The following is an 18,328-nucleotide window of genomic DNA, read 5'->3' on the forward strand; positions in this document are numbered from 1 at the left end:
CTGGGCTCCCCCCGCCCCACCAATCCCAGGGGGAATGGGCTCTTTTCCGGGCTGGGTGGGATTCCCCCAGCAAGGTTTCTGGCCAGGTGTGTGTGTTTGTCTATCTGTCTGTCTGTCTGTCTCTCTCTGTCTCCCTCTCTCTCCCTCTGTCTCACCGGGCACTGAGGGTGGTTAATGTCTGGCCTGTGCTGTTTACTGTTTGTAGTATTTAGAATTCGGTCTGACCCAGAGTCTCCCCAGCCCCGCCCAGGGGGCACCTTTCCCAGATGGAAACAGAGCGTCCTGTTTTTGCACCCAGCCTGGGGAGCAGAGAGCAGCTGGCTGGGGCCAGGGAAATGCGTCAGGTGGGCTGGGTGGAAGCAGGATTTCCCCAGAGAGGAACACTGAGCTTGTGTCTGGAATCTCAGTATTCCTGCCTCAAGTGTGTCCCTTCCCAGCCAGCCTGGCTTCAGAGAGGAAGGAACACTGAGGTTGTGTCTGGAATCTCAGTATTCCTGCCTCAAGTCTGTCCCTTCCCAGCCAGCCTGGCTACAGCTTGCGTCTTCTCCTCTATGAACATCAGACAGTTCCTGATTTTCCCTGTCTGCCATGTCAAACAGTTCCTGATTTTGCCTGTGTGCCACGTCAACCAGTTCCTGATTTTGCCTGTGTGCAGTCAGGGCAGCTCCTGACCCCAAGATCAGCTCCCATCCAGTGCACCTGGCTATTGCTTGGCTGGTGTGAGTCTATCTGTCTGCCTTCTCTTCCAGTCAAGGGGAGAGTTTTCCAAAGTGCTGACCCAGCCTCTCCTCTGCTCTTGTGTTTCAGTGGATGCGAGATATGTGGCGATCAGACCCCTGCTACGCAAGCTACGGCGTGGACGGCTCCACATGCTCCTTCTTTATTTACCTCAGTGAGGTCAGTAGCCCCGTGGTCTAGGCCAAGCGCTTGCCCCGTTGCTGTTACTAACCATCGGCTCAGGGCAGAGGAGGCAGCATGAATCTGACTGCGGGGAGGCAGGGAGGTGGGTCTTGTTTCTGTAACCTGACCCGGCCCTGGCAGCTCCATTCTCAGAGTCATTCTGCACCTGATGACCCCAAACTGAGGGTGAGTGCCTCCATTTCCCAAACTGGGAAACCGAGGCACAGACTGGTGCAGTGAGGGCTGGCTAGGTGAAGGAAATGGGACTCGGGTTTCTGGACACTGGTTCCACACTTTCTCCCCAACACCACCGCACCCCAAAATCCCTTCTTGGGCCCCTGACTGTGGTAGCGTAAGAGGAATCTGGGAGGCTGGCGTCAGCATTACAGGCAGCTCAGCTTGCTCGGTTCTGCTCCAGCTACTGCCCGCCACCCACCCTGGCTCCCCAGGCCATTCCTCTGGCACACACCAACCTCCTATCAGAGACTATGGCTTCCCTAGCCCCCAAACCAGACCCTCACAGACCAGGAAGCTCAACCTGGCTCCGGCTCCAGAGAGGCTGCCTTTCTGACACCTCTCCCATCCCAGTGGGCCCCACCATGACCCACCTTCCAGCCGTGCGGCTTCAGGGCGCACTCCGGGGGTGGGCCTGATGCTGGGGCTGGGGCTCTCCCAAAATGTGTGTTAGTCTCCGGCCACAGGCATTGCTCCCATTTTGGTGGAGCCTCAGCCAGTGGTGGTGAGCCTGTGCTTCGTCACTGTGGTTCTCTGCCCTGTGGCAAGTGTTCCCTTCTATTTCATTTTAGCAACGTTTGGTTCTCCCTGGTTTTCCAGAGTTTCGGTTGTTTTGGGGAGTGCCCATCTCCTTCCTGTTTTTCATGGCTTTGTGGGTTCAGTTACACCTGAGTGCTGGTGGGGGCCATTGGTCCAGGTGTTCAGGCCCAAGATTGCCTGGCCCAAAAAAGTGAAGGTGATACCAGATTGCCTCGTCTTCACCTACTGCCCCTGCTGGAGAGGGAGCCGAGTGTTGCGGGGTCAGTGTATCAGATGAGAAGCAGTGTGGCCTAGTGAAAAGAGCACTTGCTAAGGAATCAGAAGACCTGGATTCTACTCCCAGCTCTGTCATTTGTCTGCTCTTTGATCTTGGGCAAGTCACTTAATGTCTGTCCCTTAGTTCCCCCAAACCGTAAAATGGGAATTAAGATTGTGAACCCCATGCGGGTATGGACTGTACTCAACCTGTTTATCTTTTATCTACCTCAGCACTTCGTACAGTGCCTGACTTACACTTAACAAATAACATGAAAAAATTATTAGGCACACAGCAGCATTCTAGGCAGGGGGTAAGGCAAAAGATGTTGGGGTCAGGACCCAACTGATTGGAGATGGTATGGAGTGTGGCAAGTCGCTTAACTTTGCTGTGTCTCAGTCACCTCATCTGTAAAATGGGAATTAAGACTGTGAGCCCTATGTGGGACAGGGACTGTGCCCAACCCATTTATCTTGTATCTACCCCAGCACTTAGTACAGTGCCTGGTACATAGTAAGTGTTTAGCAAATACTATGTTAAAAAAAAACCCAACAATTTGGATGGAAGGAGAGGGACGGGAGAGGTGAGGGCAGGCTCAGGGGCTGCTGGGGTTGAGGGAAGGTGAAGACCTTCCCAGTGCCCCAAGAACTTCAGGGAGGCCTGTTCCCAGAGCATTCTCCATGGTTCCATGTGGGGCGCGGGAAAGCAAACCTCAGAAGCCTTGCTGGTTCTCTGGGTCCAGAACATACCTGTAAGCTCGTTGTGGATAGGGAATATGTCTATTGTTGTATTGTACTCTTCTAAGTGCTTAGTATAGTGCTCTATACACAGTAAGCGCTCAATAAATATGATTGAATGAATGAATGACTTTGGGGTTCATGCCTAGGTCTCCAGATTAGCCCCCCCTAAATCAGAGAACTATGCTCATTATTTCTTTGTCCATATATTACAGTGAAAAAATTGCTTTTCCACGTCCATACATCATGACTTTTTGGATACTGCCTACAGTCAGTCCTCACAGCTGCAGTATTTCAAGCATTTAGGCATTTAGGGGCCACATCGATATGAAGTACAAGTCAAGTTTAAGAACAGTGCCGATCCCCATGGTTTTCAAAGTTGGCACAAAGCAAGCAACCTGCACCTATTCTGGTGAAAGTGTTTTCAGGGAGTTTGATTGGCTGACTGCCACGCTGGAAGCCCAAAGCTCTGGCTCTGCCCAAACAGAGGAGTCAGGCTAGAAAGGATGACCTTTTAGAGTGCCTTAGATGGGGCTGGACCACCGTAGCGTGTCATGGCCACTAGCAAGCTCTGGCCATTTCAGTTCCCCACCTGTGTGGCCTAATAATAATCATAATAATCATAATCATAATGGCATTTGATAAGCGCTTACTATGTGCCAAGCACTGTTCTAAGCGCTGGGGTAGATACAAGATAATCAGGTTGTCCCACGTGAGGCTCACAGTCTTAATCCCCATTTTACAGATGAGGTAACTGAGGCACAGAAAAATTTAGTGACTTGCCCAAAGTCACACAGCAGACAAGTGGTGGAGCTGGGCCTAGTGGAGAGAGCCTGGGCCTGAGAGTCAGAGGCCCTGGGTTCTAATTCCAGCTCTACAACTTCCCTGTTGTGTGACCTTGGGAAGTCACCTAACTTCTCAGTGCCTCAGTTTCCTCATCTGTAGAATGGAAATTAAATATCTCTTCTCCCCCCTACCTAGATTGTAAACTCTATGAGGGATAGGGACTCTGTCTGACCTGAATGTCTTGTATAAACCCCAGTTTGAAATATACTGCTTAGCGCTTAACATGTGCCACAATTATTGTCGTTATTATTATTATTATTATTATTAATAAACATCTTGACAATCAGGTCATCATTGTGGCTTCTGAGATCCAGTGAGGAGCTGCCAACAAAAGCTCTTAGTAGAGCCATGCTCTTCGGGGATGGCTGAACTCCCCGTAACTTTCCCACTACTGTACACAACACCATCATCCTCCCTGGCTATTAACACTGCTATTTCCTTTGATCCAAGGACTTAAGTGCCATCTTGACTATTGCATCAGCCTCTTGTCTCTCTCCTCTCTCCAGTCCTTACTTGACTCTGCTGTCCAGATCATTTTTCTAAAAAAAAAATTCCGTCTAGCTTTCCACTCTTCAAAAACCTCCAACAATTGCCAATCCACCTTGATAGTATAGAAGAACTCCTTACCACTGGCTATAAGGCATTCAATCAGTTCTCCCTCTTATACCTTATTTCGCTGACAATAATAATAATTGTGGTATTTAAGCACTTATTTTATGCCAAGGACTGAGGAGTAGCATGACCTAGTAGAAAGGGCTTTTGCCCGGGAGTCAGAGAACCTGGGTTCTAATCCCTACTCTTCAACCTGCCAGCTGTGTGAACTGGGGCAAGTGACTTTAATTCTCTGTGCCTCTGTTACCTCATCAATAAAATGGGGACTTAATACCTGTTTCCCTTCTTACTTAGATTATGAATCTTTGTGGGGCAGGGACTGACCCAATAATCTTGTGTCTTCTCCAGCATTTAGGACAGTACTTGACGCATAGTAAGAGCTTAACAAATACAACAATTATTATCATTGTTATTATTCATTCAGTCAGTCAGTCAGTCACATTTATCAAGAGCTTACTGTGTGCAGAACACTGTATTAAACGCTTGGGAGAGTACGATACTACAATAAGTAGACACATTCTCTGCCCACAGTGACCTTACAGACTAGAGGGGGGAAACAGATGTCAATACAAATAAATAAATTACAGATGTGTACATAAGTGCTGATGATGGAACTGAGGCACAAAGATGCTAAGTGATTCTCCCAAGGTCACAGAACAGTTAGGTGGAAGAGCCGGGATTAGAACCCAGGTCCTCTGACTCCCAGGCCCAAGTTCTTTCCGTTAGGTTACAGTGCTCTCCGACTACAACCCAGCTGGCACACTTGGCTGCTCCCACACCAATCTACTCACTGAACCTTGATCTCATTGCCCGCATCCTCCCTCTGGTCCCAAGCCCCTTCCTGCTTTCTATCTGACAGACCACCGCTCTCCCCTCCCTCAAAACCCTCCTAAAATCACATTTCCTCCAAGAGACCTTTCCTGACTCAGCCCTCATTTCCTCTATTTGCCTATGCTCTTTGATCTAAACCCCTTAGGCACTTGATGTTCACCCCAACCCGGAGCACTTAGGTTCACATCTTTACATTCTCCCATTTCTCCTGTCGATATTATTTTTCTTGGTGTCATTCTCCCGCTCTAGATTGTAAATTCCTTATGGGCAGGGACCCTGTCAACAAACTCTATTGTATTGTACTCTCCCTAGCACTTAGTTCAGTGTGTTCAGTGTTCTGCACGCAGTAAGCCCACAAGAAATCCATTGATCGATCGATTGCTCAGCCCTGTCGTTTAGCGTTGTCTTTTAGCTCAGCCTCGTTCATCTGTGTTGTTCAGCTACTATCGGTCGTGTTGTTCTTCCATGTTGTTCAGCCATGCTGTTAAGCCATGTTCAGCCTTGTCATCCAGCCATGTTCAGCGCTTTTTCTTAATGGTATTTGTTAAGTGGGTATCATGTGCCAGGCGCTGTTCTAAGCACTGGGGTAGATATAAGCTATTCAGGTTGGACACAGTCCCTGTCCCACATGGGGCTCACAATCTTATACTCCATGACACTGCTTTTGACACTGTAGATGATCCCCTTCTCCTCAACAGATTATCCAGGCTTGGCTTCACAGACTCCATTCTCTCCTGGTTCTCTTCTTATCTCTCTGGCCATACATTCTCAGTCTCCTTCGCGGGCTCCTCCTCCCCCTCCAATCCCACCCCCTTACTGTAGGGGTTCCTCAAGGGTCAGTTCTTGGTCCCCTTCTGTTCTCCATCCATACTCACTCCCTTGGTGAACTCATTCGATCCCACGGCTTCAACTATCACCTCTACGCAGATGACACCCAAATCTACATCTCCTCCCTGGTTCTCTCTCCCTCTTTCCAGGCTCGTATCTCCTCCTGCCTTCAGAACATCTCCACCTGGATGTCCGCCCGTCACCTAAAACACAACATGTCCAAGACTGAAGTCCTTGGCTTCCCTCCCAAACCCTGCCCTCTCCCTGACTTTCCCATCACTGTGGACGGCACTACCATCCTTCCTGTCTCACAAGCCCACAACCTTGGTGTCATCCTTGACTCCGCTCTCTCATTCACCCTACACATCCAGTCCGTCACCAAAACCTGCCGTTCTCACCTTCACAACATCGCCAAGATCCGCCCTTTCCTCTCCATCCAAACCGCCACCTTGTTGGTTCAATCTCTCATCCTATCCCGACTGGATTACTGCATCAGCCTCCTTTCTGATCTCCCATCCTTCTGTCTCTTCCCCCTTCAGTCTATACTCCACTTTGCTGCCCAGATTATTTTTCTACAGAAATGCTCTGGGCATGTCAGTCCCCTCCTCACAAATCTCCAGTGGTTGCCTGTCAACCTTCGCATGAAGCAAAAACTCCTCACTATTGGCTTCAGAGCTTTCCGTCACCTTGCCCCTCCTACCTCACCTCCCTTCTCTTCTTCTACAGCCCAGCCCGCACACTCCACTCCTCTGCCACTAACCTCCTCACTGTGCCTCGTTCTCACCCGTCCCGCCGTCGACCCCTGGCCCATGTCCTACCTCTGTCCTGGGATGCCCTCCCTCCACACATCCGCCAAACTAGCTCTCTTCCTCCCTTCAAAGCCCTACTGAGAGCTCACCTCCTCCAGGAGGCCTTCCCAGACTGAGCCCTACCCCTTTTTCTTCTGCTCCTCCTCCCCCCCACCGCCCCCACTCCCTCCCTCTGCCCTTCCCCCTTCCCCTCCCCACAGCGCATTTGTATATTTGTACATATTTATTACTCGATTTATTTTATTAATGATGTGTATAAATCTATTATTCTATTTATCTATTTTGATGGTATTGACACCTGTCTGCTTGTTTTGTTTTGTTGTCTGTCTCCCCCCTCTAGACTGTGAGCCTGTTGTTGGGTAGGACACTGTCTCTGTTTGTTGCCAAATTGTACTTTCCAAGCGCTTAGTACAGTGCTCTGCATACAGTAAGCGCTCAATAAATATGATTGAATGAATGAATGAATTTTACAGATGAGGTAACTGAGGCACAGAGAAGTGAAGTGACTTGTTCAAGGTCACACCGTGGACAAGTGGTGGATCCAGGAATAGAACCCACGTCCTCTGACTCTTAGGCCCGTGCTCTATCTTTTAGACACCGCTGCCAGCCATGTTGCTCAGCCACATTACCCCCTCCCCGCCTCCCCACTCCCCAACAGAAACCTGCCTGTCCGTCTCTGGGTACAAGCATGTTTAATGCTGTGGAGCAGAACCAGGGGCTGAGAAACACAGTTGCTCCAAGCTCAGGTACAGCCTTTTTTCAGTGATTCTTGTTCAGAAATGATGTGATTTTTCTCACCCTATTCCTCCATTCCTACTGTTAATCGATCAGTGGTATTCACTGTATGCAGAGCACTGAGAAGCAGCATGGCATCGTGGGTATAACACATACCTGGGAGTCATGAGGCCAGGGGTTCTAATCCTGGCTCCACCACTTGTCTGCTGTTTGAGCTTGGGCAAGTTACCTCATTTCTCTGTGCCTCAGTTACCTCATCTGGAAAACAGGGATTGAAACTGTGAGCCCCACATGGAACAGGGACTGCGTCCAACTCAATTTGCTTGTATCCCCAGCGCTTAGTACAGTTCCTGGCTTATAGTAAGCACTTAACAAATGCAATTATTATTATTAGCACTTGGGAAAGTATAGTGAAAGCTTACAGTCTAGTGGAGAAGACAGACAGCAGAAGAAATCAGCGGTAGTAATGGAGTGTAGCTATGGACATAACAATCGAAGGTTCTGACACCCCTCGGAGGCCTCAACTCCACCCAGAAAAGGAAAGCAGAACAAGAGCTTTGGGGACACAGACACAAACCTTGGATCTTTGATTATGGCATCTGACCAAGCAGTGCCAGCCCCAGCCCCCCTCACCTGGCATGAGTTGTCTCCTGGGTCCTGGGTGGGCCTTGGGATGGTTTGGACCAAAGCCAGTTTGTAGTATTCATGGTTAATCCAAGAACCGGTTAATCCAGTGACCAGAGGGGTGCAGTAAAAGCTAATCTCTCCATGTGAATACATGTTTGGAGAGCTGAACACGACTGGGTGTGTTCTGCCAGAGCTGGCCAAACCACATGAGTCCCTCCCAACAGGTGGTCACCTTCTCTTGGACCCTAGGTTTCAGGGTGGTTTGCCTGTCCATGCCCAAGCTAGACAAGCCTCACTGGGTAGATGTGGCCCATCCTTTTTCCTCTCCTCCTCACATTGCCCCCGCCCCCCGCCCTACAGCACCTGTATATATGTTTGTACAGATTTATTACTCTATTTATTTTACTTGTACATATTTACTATTCTATTTATTTTGTTAATGATATGCATTTAGCTTTAATTCTATTTGCTCTGACGACTTGACACCTGTCCACATGTTTTGTTTGTTGTCTGTCTCCCCCTTCTAGACTGTGAGCCTGTTGTTGGGTAGGGACTGTCTCTATATGTTGCCGACTTGTACTTCCCAAGCACTTAGTCCAGTGCTCTGCACACAGTAAGCGCTCAATAAATACGATTGAATGAATGAATGAATGAATCTCTGCAACACCCCTAACGCCCTGCCCAGTGCTCAGAGGTTCTACCAGACCAGTGCAGCGGGTGGGGATTGGAGGGGAGAGACAGGACCAGAGGGTCTAGGGGTCCCACAGTGCGGCCCTGTCGGGGACCCAGCAGCCCTGCATGGGGCCTTCAAGCTAACTGACCATGGGTCCTAGTGGATGATGAATGTCCATGGGCTTTTTAGCTATTCAGCCTTTTGGGGCTGAGGCCTCACCAGGGTTGTGGTTCTGGGGAATTGTGCTCTGCACAGGGAGTGAGAGTGTTCACTTGACCCTCTCTCCGAGAAGCCATTTGGGTTGGAATGTACCTTCCCACCCAGAGCCAGGTTGGAATGGGCTTGTGCCAGGGGCCATAGCACCCAGGTGCCTCCAGCGGAGTTACTTGGCCCCCTGTCCAAGAAACCAGCAGGGAGCAAATCTGTCTCAATGCCAGGCAGAGAAAGCTGAATATCATCAATTTGGAGAAAATCCTGAGACATGTTCACTTTTGAGATATTTTTCCACCTAAGGCACCTTGTCGGTCACTTTTTATTCAGTGACCGCACTGACTCCTCGCCCCTGACCTGGAGTCCTCCCAGGATAAAGAGTGAGGCCAGAGGAAATTCTCCCAAAGATGCAGGGCCACCCCACTATTGCCCCCAGTAGTCACTCAGGGGTCCTACAGCTTGAGGAGAACTCTCCCCTCAAAGAATGAGGAAAAAGAAGGTTCCTAGGCTATTTATTCATTCATTCATTCAATCGTATTTATTGAGCGCTTACTGTGTGCAGAGCACTGGACTAAGCACTTGGGAAGCACGAGTTGGCAACATATAGAGACAGTCCCTACCCAACAACGGGCTCACAGTCTAGAAGGGGGAAACAGACGACAAAACAAAACAAGTGGACAGGTGTCAGGTCATCAGAATAAATAGAAATAAAGCTAGATGCATCATCATTCACAAAATACATAGAATGGTAAATATGTACAAGTAACATAAGCAGAGTAATAAATCTGTACAAACATATATACAAGTGCTGTGGGGAGGGGAAGGAGGTAAGGTGGGGGGATGGGGAGGAGGGGAGAAGAAGGGGGCTCAGTCTGGGAAGGCCTCCTGGAGGAGGTGAGCTCTCAGTAGGGCTTTGAAGGGAGGAAGAGAGCTAATTTGGCAGATGTGTGGAGGGAGGACATTCCAGGCCAGGGGAAGGATGTGGGCCAGGGGTCAACAGTGGGACAGGTGAGAATGAGGCCCACTGAGGAGGTTAGCGGCAGAGGGGCGGAGGGTGCGGGCTGGGCTGTAGAAGAAGGGAGGGTGAGGTAGGAGGGGGCGAGGTGATGGGCCTCAGACCCCTCACTCACTCACATCCTGATGGCTTGCAGTCACTTGGAGTAGCAATGTAAAGGACTGCATAGAATCTGTTCCACATCCTTTCCCACAGCCTGGCTGGAAATCCACATCAAAGCTCCTGCTGCCGGGAGTCAGCAGCCAGCATTTTCCAAGCACTGTTTTGTGTGGGGTGACTTTGACTTACGTCAAAGGTCACTTTGTTTTTTGTTACGTGACCGACCGGCTCATCCTTGGCTTCCTGGAGCCAGCCCAGGGACTCTTAAATTCCATGTCAGCTGCAGAAGGCTGAGCAGTTAGGTTTCAGAAGTATTTTCCCAAAATGCCATTTAGGGAAGCAATATTTGAGCAACATTGCTCCTCTGAGGTGTTTGTTTCTGCCTTGGAGTTAATGTGAGAACTGGCTCTGCCTGGCCTGACTCTGAAGAGGAGGGGGAAGGAGGAGGGAGAGGAAATGGAGGAGAAAGAGGAGGGGAGGAGGAGGAGGAGAGGAAGGGAATGTTTCCCTCAGCATCGCCGGCTTATGTGTCTGACAATTTAGTGGGTTGTTTTGTTGACCGGCTCTGTGGTAGCAACCCTCAACACGGTCATCGTGGAATTCTTGTCACCATGGTAGGGTTGTGGTTGAATTATGTGGGTTTGAGCAGGTATGGCAGAGGTCCTAGACTAAGATCTGCCTCACCCTGGGACATGCTCTCTCACCCCTTTGGCCTGAAGAATGCTGGAAGGGGGCAGGAGGGAGTGGCAGAGGCAGAGGAAGGGGTCCCACCATCGGGCATTGTGTGTGAGACCTCGGAAACTGCCCATATTGGTCAGTGGATAAAACAGACCTGCTGGTGGCATCAGAGCTAACTGATCACCAGGCCTCATGAACATGGAATGTCCAAGTGGACACAGAATATCTTAGGTAACTTGGAATGTCCTAGTGAACACAGAATGCTTTTCAGCCTTGTTCCCCTAGCCCCGTGAGCTTGAGTTTTCAGAGCCCCTCCCTGACTCTTCAGGGAAAAAGACTTGTTCTTAGGGGCCATCGCCGGGGAAGACTCATACTCAAGGGCACACCTAGATTGCATTTTCTTTCCAATGAATATGGAAGTTTCTTGGTGTAGGGAGGAGGGGCCTTTTCAGTTCTCAGGACAGCCACTAAAGGGGAAACGTGATGGTGGGCGGAGAGGAGGAGAGGAAGAAGGAGGAGGGAGGGCATGTTCTTTCTTGCTTTCTGTTGGTTAATTTCCCACATGCAGAGAGAGTTTCAGTTTTTCACTTGGTTATTGCTCCTGGCTTGTGGTGATTCTTTCTTTCCTATATGACTTCTTTCTTTGTGGTGAGATGGGAGTTTCTAGCTCAGAAACCTGCTGTTGAGCTGAGTTTTTCTGGGGAAGTTATTTTTGGTATTTTTCAAGCACTTACTGAGGAGGAAGTGGTGTACTAAGTGCTTGGGAGAGTGTGGCAGAGACAGGAACATTTCCTGACCTCAAGGAATTTACCCTGTCCCTAGACTGTAAGCTCTTTGAGGGCAGGGATCATGTCCACCTACTTTGTTGTATGGTACTCTTTCAAACACTTAGTACAGTGGTCAGCACACAGTAAGATCTCAATAAATACCATTGATTGATTGACTGATTACAGTCTAATGTGGGGGTCAGGCGGTCAGCAATTATTTACACATAGTGGGAGCAGGAGGAAGAATGAGGACAGAGGAGAAAACACATTAGAATAAAATATCTGAGTAAGTACTTGAATAACAATAATAAAAACTGTGTTTTTTGCTAAGCGGTAACTATATTCCAAGCACTGTATTAAGCTCTGGGGTAGGTACACGATAGTCAGGTCCCATGTGGGGTTCACTATCTAAGGAGGAGGGAGAATGGGTATTGAATCCCCATTTTGCAGATGAGAGAACTGAGGCGCAGAGAAATGAAGTGACTCGCCCAAAATCACACAGCAGGTACATGGTGGAACATGGTGTAGATGAGATTAGAATCCAGGTCCTCTGGCTCCCAGGCCCCTGCTCTTTTCACTAGACCGTGCTGCTTTATTTCTACCTTGTATTGAATCTACAAATCAATGCATACTTACATATACATATATGTGTATATGTAAGCACACAAATAAATAAAAGTAAACTCATGTACACGAATACTAAGGATGTTTGTGGATTGGTGCAACTGGGGTGTCTTGAATGAATTGGTGAAGGCTTCCTCTGGAAGCCTTCCTGGAGTTTAGAAGGGATTTGAAGATGGGGAGAGTTGTGTTCTGGTGGATTTTGCCAAGGGAATTCCAAACTGAGGGAACAGTTTGGAGTGAGAAATTGGAGACTGGAGAGTTGGGAGTGAGGTCCAATGACAAAGTGAGCATCGGGGAGGGCAGGGAGCAACCTAGGGGAGAGACTGGAAGCCAGTGGTCAATGCTTGAGTGGCAGCTTAGCACAGAGGGAGATGGGCAGACTTTGGAGTTTTTTGAGGAGAAAGAGATGTGTCTGAAGGATGTTTCCGGAAGACGATTCATGCAGCGGGACGGAGTGTAGACCAAAGAGCAGATAGGCCGGAGGCAGAAACACTCACATCCTCTGAAATGATGGTTGGGGTCTTTGGTGGGAAACCAGGTGGTGCTCTCTGGCTGTGGAACAGAGTACCTCTGTGTGCCCCCTCAGCAGTATCCCCTACTGTGCCACCTATCAGTCCACACACACACTCAAAGTGGTTGAAGAATTGGGAAATGGACTTGAGTGGCAGTTAAGTGGCAGTTTTCTGTCAGCGGTAGTTACCAGCCATGCTGTGGCTGCAGCTGTGGCCACTTGCTCTTTCATCCTGGAGGAGCGAGGCCTGGAGGCCGGTACCCTCTACTGGCCAGGACCACCTAGGGCCCCACAACCTAAGCCCATTACTTCTTCCTCCGGCAGAGCAGCACTGGCAGATACAGGGACGAAACCTCCGTTGCCGGGACTGGGCCATGGGTGGTCAGGGGGGTGTTGGCTACATCCTCCCTGGCAGTGGGGGAAGGGAAGGAGGGGGGATGAGGTCCAACCCAGCTGGCGAGTGGAGGGTGTACTCAGACCGTCTCCAGGGTTCAGCACCCTAATCTTAAGGCCCGACAAGAGCCTCAGCCCAGAGTCAGGCAGAGCCAGTCAGCCCCAGCCTCTCACTTTTCCAGGTGGAAAACTGGTGCCCTCGTTTACAGTGGAGAGCAAGGAACCCCAATGAAGAAACGGATCAGAAGGCAATGGTGAGATTGGATTCTTCATACCCCAGGGGCTTTATGAATGAAAAGGCATCTAAGATGATCCACCTGCCACTACCCCATGCTGCCCAGTCCCTAGGCTTGCCCATTCTGGCCTGCCCCTTCCCCTCCCTGCCCTGCTCTTGCCCTGCCCTGAGCCTAACCCATCCTGTGCCTCCTCCAGCCTCTCTGCCACCTCCCTCCCTGCCTGGAGGTAGCTGGTGCCTGGGTGGCAGAATGAGTCTCGGATGGCTACTGGCCCTGCTGGCACCCTGTCTCCTGAGTCCTGGCCTCAGCCGCCCACTGTCCCCTGAGGACTCTGCCCACTTGGAGTGTGGAGCCTAGTTCTCTGAGCTCCTGGAGGGCCCTCTCATTGCGAAGCGGGAATTTTGGTGCTAGTTCCTGGGACCCGGCACCAGGACAACTGGGGGAACAGCTGAGCCACATGGGTGCTCCCTCCCGGGCCCATGACTCTGCAGCTGGGCCCCTGCAGGACATCCGGGGAGCCACGTCCTCTGGGCACCACTGCAGTTCAGCTTCCCAGTTTGCCAAAAGCATTTCTGAAGTGACCCCTACCCCACCCAGGTCCGAACCTTGTTCCAAGGATCAAGTTCACCCCCCACCTAAGCCCCATGGTTTTGACCTGCAGGCGGAAATCCAGACAGATCTCGATCAGCTCTACAGGACGATGCAAAGGCATGAGGAGTTCCGCTGGATGGCGCTGAGGATCCGGCGAATGGCTGCGGCCTGGATCGGAGCAGTCAAGTCCCTGGCTGAAAAGCAGAACCTGGGGAGGAGGAAACGGAAAAAGGTGAGTTGGACGATGGGGTCTGTGGTCCCTTGCAGGTGGGTTTTCTCCAAAGGGTCTCATCCAAGATGGAGTTGGTGAGAGCAGCCCACCTCCATGCCCTGGCTGAGAATTTGGTGACCTCATCCTGCTGTTCCTGCTTATACCTGGTCCAGGAAGGCATGTGGACTCATCAGTGGGATGGGAAGGGCTGCAGGTGCCCAGGGGTGCGGTGGGAGGGGCAGAAGGGGATGCCGTTGCCCAGGGGTGGGATGGGAGGGGCCGGGGGGGCGGTGCTGTGGGGGTCCAGCACAGGGTGGGAAGGGCTGCAGTTACCCAGGAGTGGCACAGTAGTGGTTGGAGAGGCCACAGGCGGCCAGAGGAGGGGCAAGAAGGGCTGCAGGCATTTCAGCCACAGTGCACTAGTCTCCACTGAAGTTTCCTCCTTCCCTTCTTGGACCCATTGGGAAGATCTTTTTCCATTTTGTTGCTGAACCAAGTCATCCCTACTGACTGCTGTATGACCTGGGGGTGGTCTCGACTCACCCGCTCCATTCCAACCCCGACTCCACCGCTCTGCTGGGGCTGGGTGCTCAGTACCTCGGGCCATTCTGCCCAGTACCCCAGTGGCCCTGGGTCAGATGCCAGTTAGATGACAGCCAGCTCTGGCATTAGATACCATGGCCGCGGCAAGCGCACCCGTGGGACTCCTCTTATCAGGAGATTTTTCAGCGTTTGTGCAGCACGTTGAAATCTCCAACAGGCAGCCCCTTGACAGCCAACCATGGGAATGAAATACAGCAACCCTCAGGGTCTCTGCAGCCCCCGGGGTCTCCCGACCCTGGTCCGCCCCCTTCTCCAGAGAGCGGCAGCCCCTTTGAATTGAGAGCAGATGGAGAGCTACCCCTCCCGGGGCATCTTCTTCCCCGCTTATGAGGGCCTCACCTTTAAGCGAACCACCACTGAGCTGCCTCCTCTGAAAAGGGACCACACTGGGGGCTGGGAGGGAGTTTACCTGACTTGGACCCTCCCTCCGTGCCCTCCCCCCCCAACTCCCGCCCCCCAAGGGAACTCTGTGTCCATTCCTCACATGGGCCAAACCTGCTCAGGAGCTGATGAAAATGAGGAAGGCAAATGTATTCCCCTGGTGTGCTCAGGGGTGAGGAGCAGGATTAGCCAGGACTGTGTGTGTGTGTGTGTGTGTGTGTGTGTGTGTGTGTGTGTGTGTGTGTGTGTGTGTGTGTGTGTACACGCACATGTATGGGTGCATGCCCATGTGTGTGTGCATCCTGTTTTTCAGATCCTCGTGCACTTGGGTCTCTTGACCAAAGAGTCCGGGTTCAAGATCGCAGAGAACGCCTTCAGTGGGGGTCCGCTCGGTGAATTGGTCCAGTGGAGCGACTTAATTACCTCCCTCTACCTGCTGGGCCACAGCGTTAGGATTTCCGCTTCCCTGGCTGAGCTCAAGGAGTAAGCACATTATTTTCGAAGACAGTGTAAACTCGCGAAGCCTCTATAAGAGTGAGTTTCCTACAGAGGAAAATGAAACTGATCATCCACTAAACAGGCCATAAGGAGGTTGTTTTCTAGAGCTGAATACATGCATACTGAAAAGGAGAAATCGTTTCCATTTTGGTTGCCTGACCTTTCAGACCTTTGCAGTGAAAACCATAAAGTTCACACTGAGAAGTGTGGTCTTTGTGGTTTCAGGTCCTTAACCGTCCTTAACCGTAACCCTGGCTTCCCTATTTTCACCTCCGACTAAACTCAGACCCTTAAACAGAGGCTGGTTCTTGTTTGGAGTGTGATCTTTTGGGGCTGGATTATTGGGAAGCCGGTGTTCATTCATTCATTCATTCGATCGTATTTATTGAGTGCTTACTGTGTGCAGAGCACTGTACTAAGCGCTTGGGAAGTACAAGTTAGTAACATATAGAGACGGTCCCTACCTAATAGCGGGCTCACAGTCTAGAAGGGGGAGACAACAAAACAAAACACGTTAACAAAATAAAATAAATAGAATAAATATGTACAAGTAAAATAAATAGAGTGATAAATATGTACAAACATATATACATATATACAGGTGCTGTGGGGAGGGGAAGGAGGTAAGGCGGGGGAGATGGGGAGGGGGAGGAGGGGGAGCAGAAGGAGGGGGCTCAGTCTGGGAAGGCCTTCTGGAGGAGGTGAGCTCTCAGTAGGGCTTTGAAGGGAGGAAGAGAACTAGCTTGGTGGATGTGTGGAGGGAGGGCATTCCAGGCCAGGGGAGGACGTGGGCCAGGGGTCGACTGTGGGACAGGCGAGAAAGAGGCACAGTGAGGAGATTAGAGGCAGAGGAGCGGAGGGTGTGGGCTGGGCTGGAGAAGGAGAGAAGGGAGGTGAGGTAGGAGGGGGCGAGGTGATGGACAGCCTTGAAGCCCAGGGTGAGGAGTTTCTGCCTGATGCGTAGGTTGATTGGTAGCCACTGGAGATTTTTGAGGAGGGGAGTAACATGCCCAAAGCGTTTCTGCACAGAGACGATCCGGGCAGCGACGTGAAGTGTGGATTGAAGTGGGGAGAGACAGGAGGATGGGAGATCAGAGAGAAGGCTGTTCCTCCTTCAGCCAACAGACTTCAATCTCTGAACTGGTCAGTGAGCCCCTCTGGCTCTCAGTTTCACTGCCCTCAGTAACACTCACATACACACACCCATACACACCCCTGCCCTTCCTCCTTCCATTCCTGCACCCCCACCTCTTTGTCACTGCTCAGGAAAATATCTGAGAGTCGCAGCTTAAGAGAGAATAATCTTGGCCAGGAGCCGGGCTGCTGCTGCTTATAATGACTCTGAGATCAGGTGATGCAGTGGGGAGGCTAGGCTGTGTCCCCCAGACACTGGACACTGCTCCAGAGACCAGAACCAGAGACATGGGGATAAGAGATTGATAGGTCACAAGAGACCCAGTCACAAAGATGAGAGATCATGGGATGAAATTGGGATTTGTAAGAAAATAGCCTGGAGTCTCTCATTGGGCAGAGATACCCCAAACTTTCCAATCCTGGAGCAAGAAGACATACAATTTACAGAAACTCCAGAGAATCCAGTGTCACCGATGCTGCTCCCTGTAGACTCCCTGGGGCCTCTGGGGAAGGGGTGGTATGCTGTGGGGGAAAGGGAAGATCCATTCTGAGGAGCGGGGGAGATTTACTCTGAGTGGAAAGGGGAGATACTCTCTGAGAAGAGGAGAGAGCCACTCTAAGGGAGAAGGGAAGATCCGTTCTGAGGGAAAGGATGCAGATTTAAAGCCTCCAAAAGCTTCTCCGTGTTTCTTGTCCATGTTCCATCAGGTGGCTGCCCTGTCCCCATTGTCCCTGAGACCTAATTCACTGGACTTTCTCATTCCTGTCCAGACAGCCCCAGTCCCTCTATGCCTGTGCTCAACTAATCATTCATTTATTCATTCATTCATTCAATTGTATTTATTGAGTGCTTCCTCTGTGCAAAGCACTGTACTAAGTGCTTGGGAGAGCACATTATAACAATAAACAGACACGTTCCTTGCCCACAACGAGCTTGCAGTCTCAATCAGTGGTATTGATTGCACTTACTTTGTGCACTGCACTGCACTAATCACTTGGGAGAGTACAATCGTGTTAGTAGACACTATCCATGCTGAAATGTCACTTACACTCTAGTAGGGGAGACAGACATTTAATAAATTACAGGTAGGGGAAGCAACAAAATATAAGTTGCTGTGGGGCTAGAGGTGGAGGGTGTATAAAAGTGCTTAAGGGTAAGGACCCTAGTGCAAAGGCAGTGCAGAAGGGAGAGCAAATAGGGGAATGAGAATTTAGTCAGGGAAGTTAGTCTCTGGAGGAGAGATGATGGGGGAGAGTGACATGTGAAGGGAAGACAGAGTTCCAGGCAGAGAGAGAGAGCATGAGCAAGGGCTCAGTGGTGAAAGAGAGGGAGGGAGAGAGAGAAAAGATTGAGGCCCCATCAGTAGGTTGCACTCAGCGGAGTGAACTGTGTTGACTGGGTTGTGGTGGGACAGGAGTGAGTTTAAATAGGAGGGAGGGAGCTGTTTGAGGGCCTTAAAGCCTATGGTGAGGAGTTTCTGCTTGATGTGGAGCTAGATGGGAAACCTTTGGAAGTTTTTGAGGATGGGGGAGATGAGTGTAGAATAGTTTTTTAGAAAAATGACCCAGGCAGCAGAGTGAAGTGTGGACTGGAGGGAGAGGCTGCAGGCAGAAAGCTCAGTGAGGAGGCTGTGGCAGTAGTCAAGGTGGGATAGTACAAGTGCCCCTCCTACAGTGTAGTCACAGTCCCGAAGCCATGCAAGGTAGGCCCTCCCTCAGGTCCCCAGTGTAGACCCATGCTGGCCCTGG

General features: G+C 50.7%; 1 protein-coding gene across 2 annotated transcripts in view; it reads left to right on the plus strand.

Moving 5' to 3' along the window:
• The window catches only part of MGAT5 (alpha-1,6-mannosylglycoprotein 6-beta-N-acetylglucosaminyltransferase), an 82,554-nt gene that overhangs the window by 40,484 nt on the left and 23,742 nt on the right, over positions 1-18,328 (plus strand). For both annotated transcript variants that reach the window (XM_038751539.1, XM_038751538.1), the window contains exons 5-8: positions 808-897; positions 13,108-13,179; positions 13,823-13,984; positions 15,261-15,430. In XM_038751539.1, the coding sequence (XP_038607467.1) occupies positions 808-897; positions 13,108-13,179; positions 13,823-13,984; positions 15,261-15,430 (494 nt within the window). The remainder of the gene's footprint in view (positions 1-807; positions 898-13,107; positions 13,180-13,822; positions 13,985-15,260; positions 15,431-18,328) is intronic.

The sequence above is a fragment of the Tachyglossus aculeatus genome, chromosome 9 (assembly GCF_015852505.1).
Source record: "Tachyglossus aculeatus isolate mTacAcu1 chromosome 9, mTacAcu1.pri, whole genome shotgun sequence".
NCBI lineage: Eukaryota > Metazoa > Chordata > Mammalia > Monotremata > Tachyglossidae > Tachyglossus > Tachyglossus aculeatus.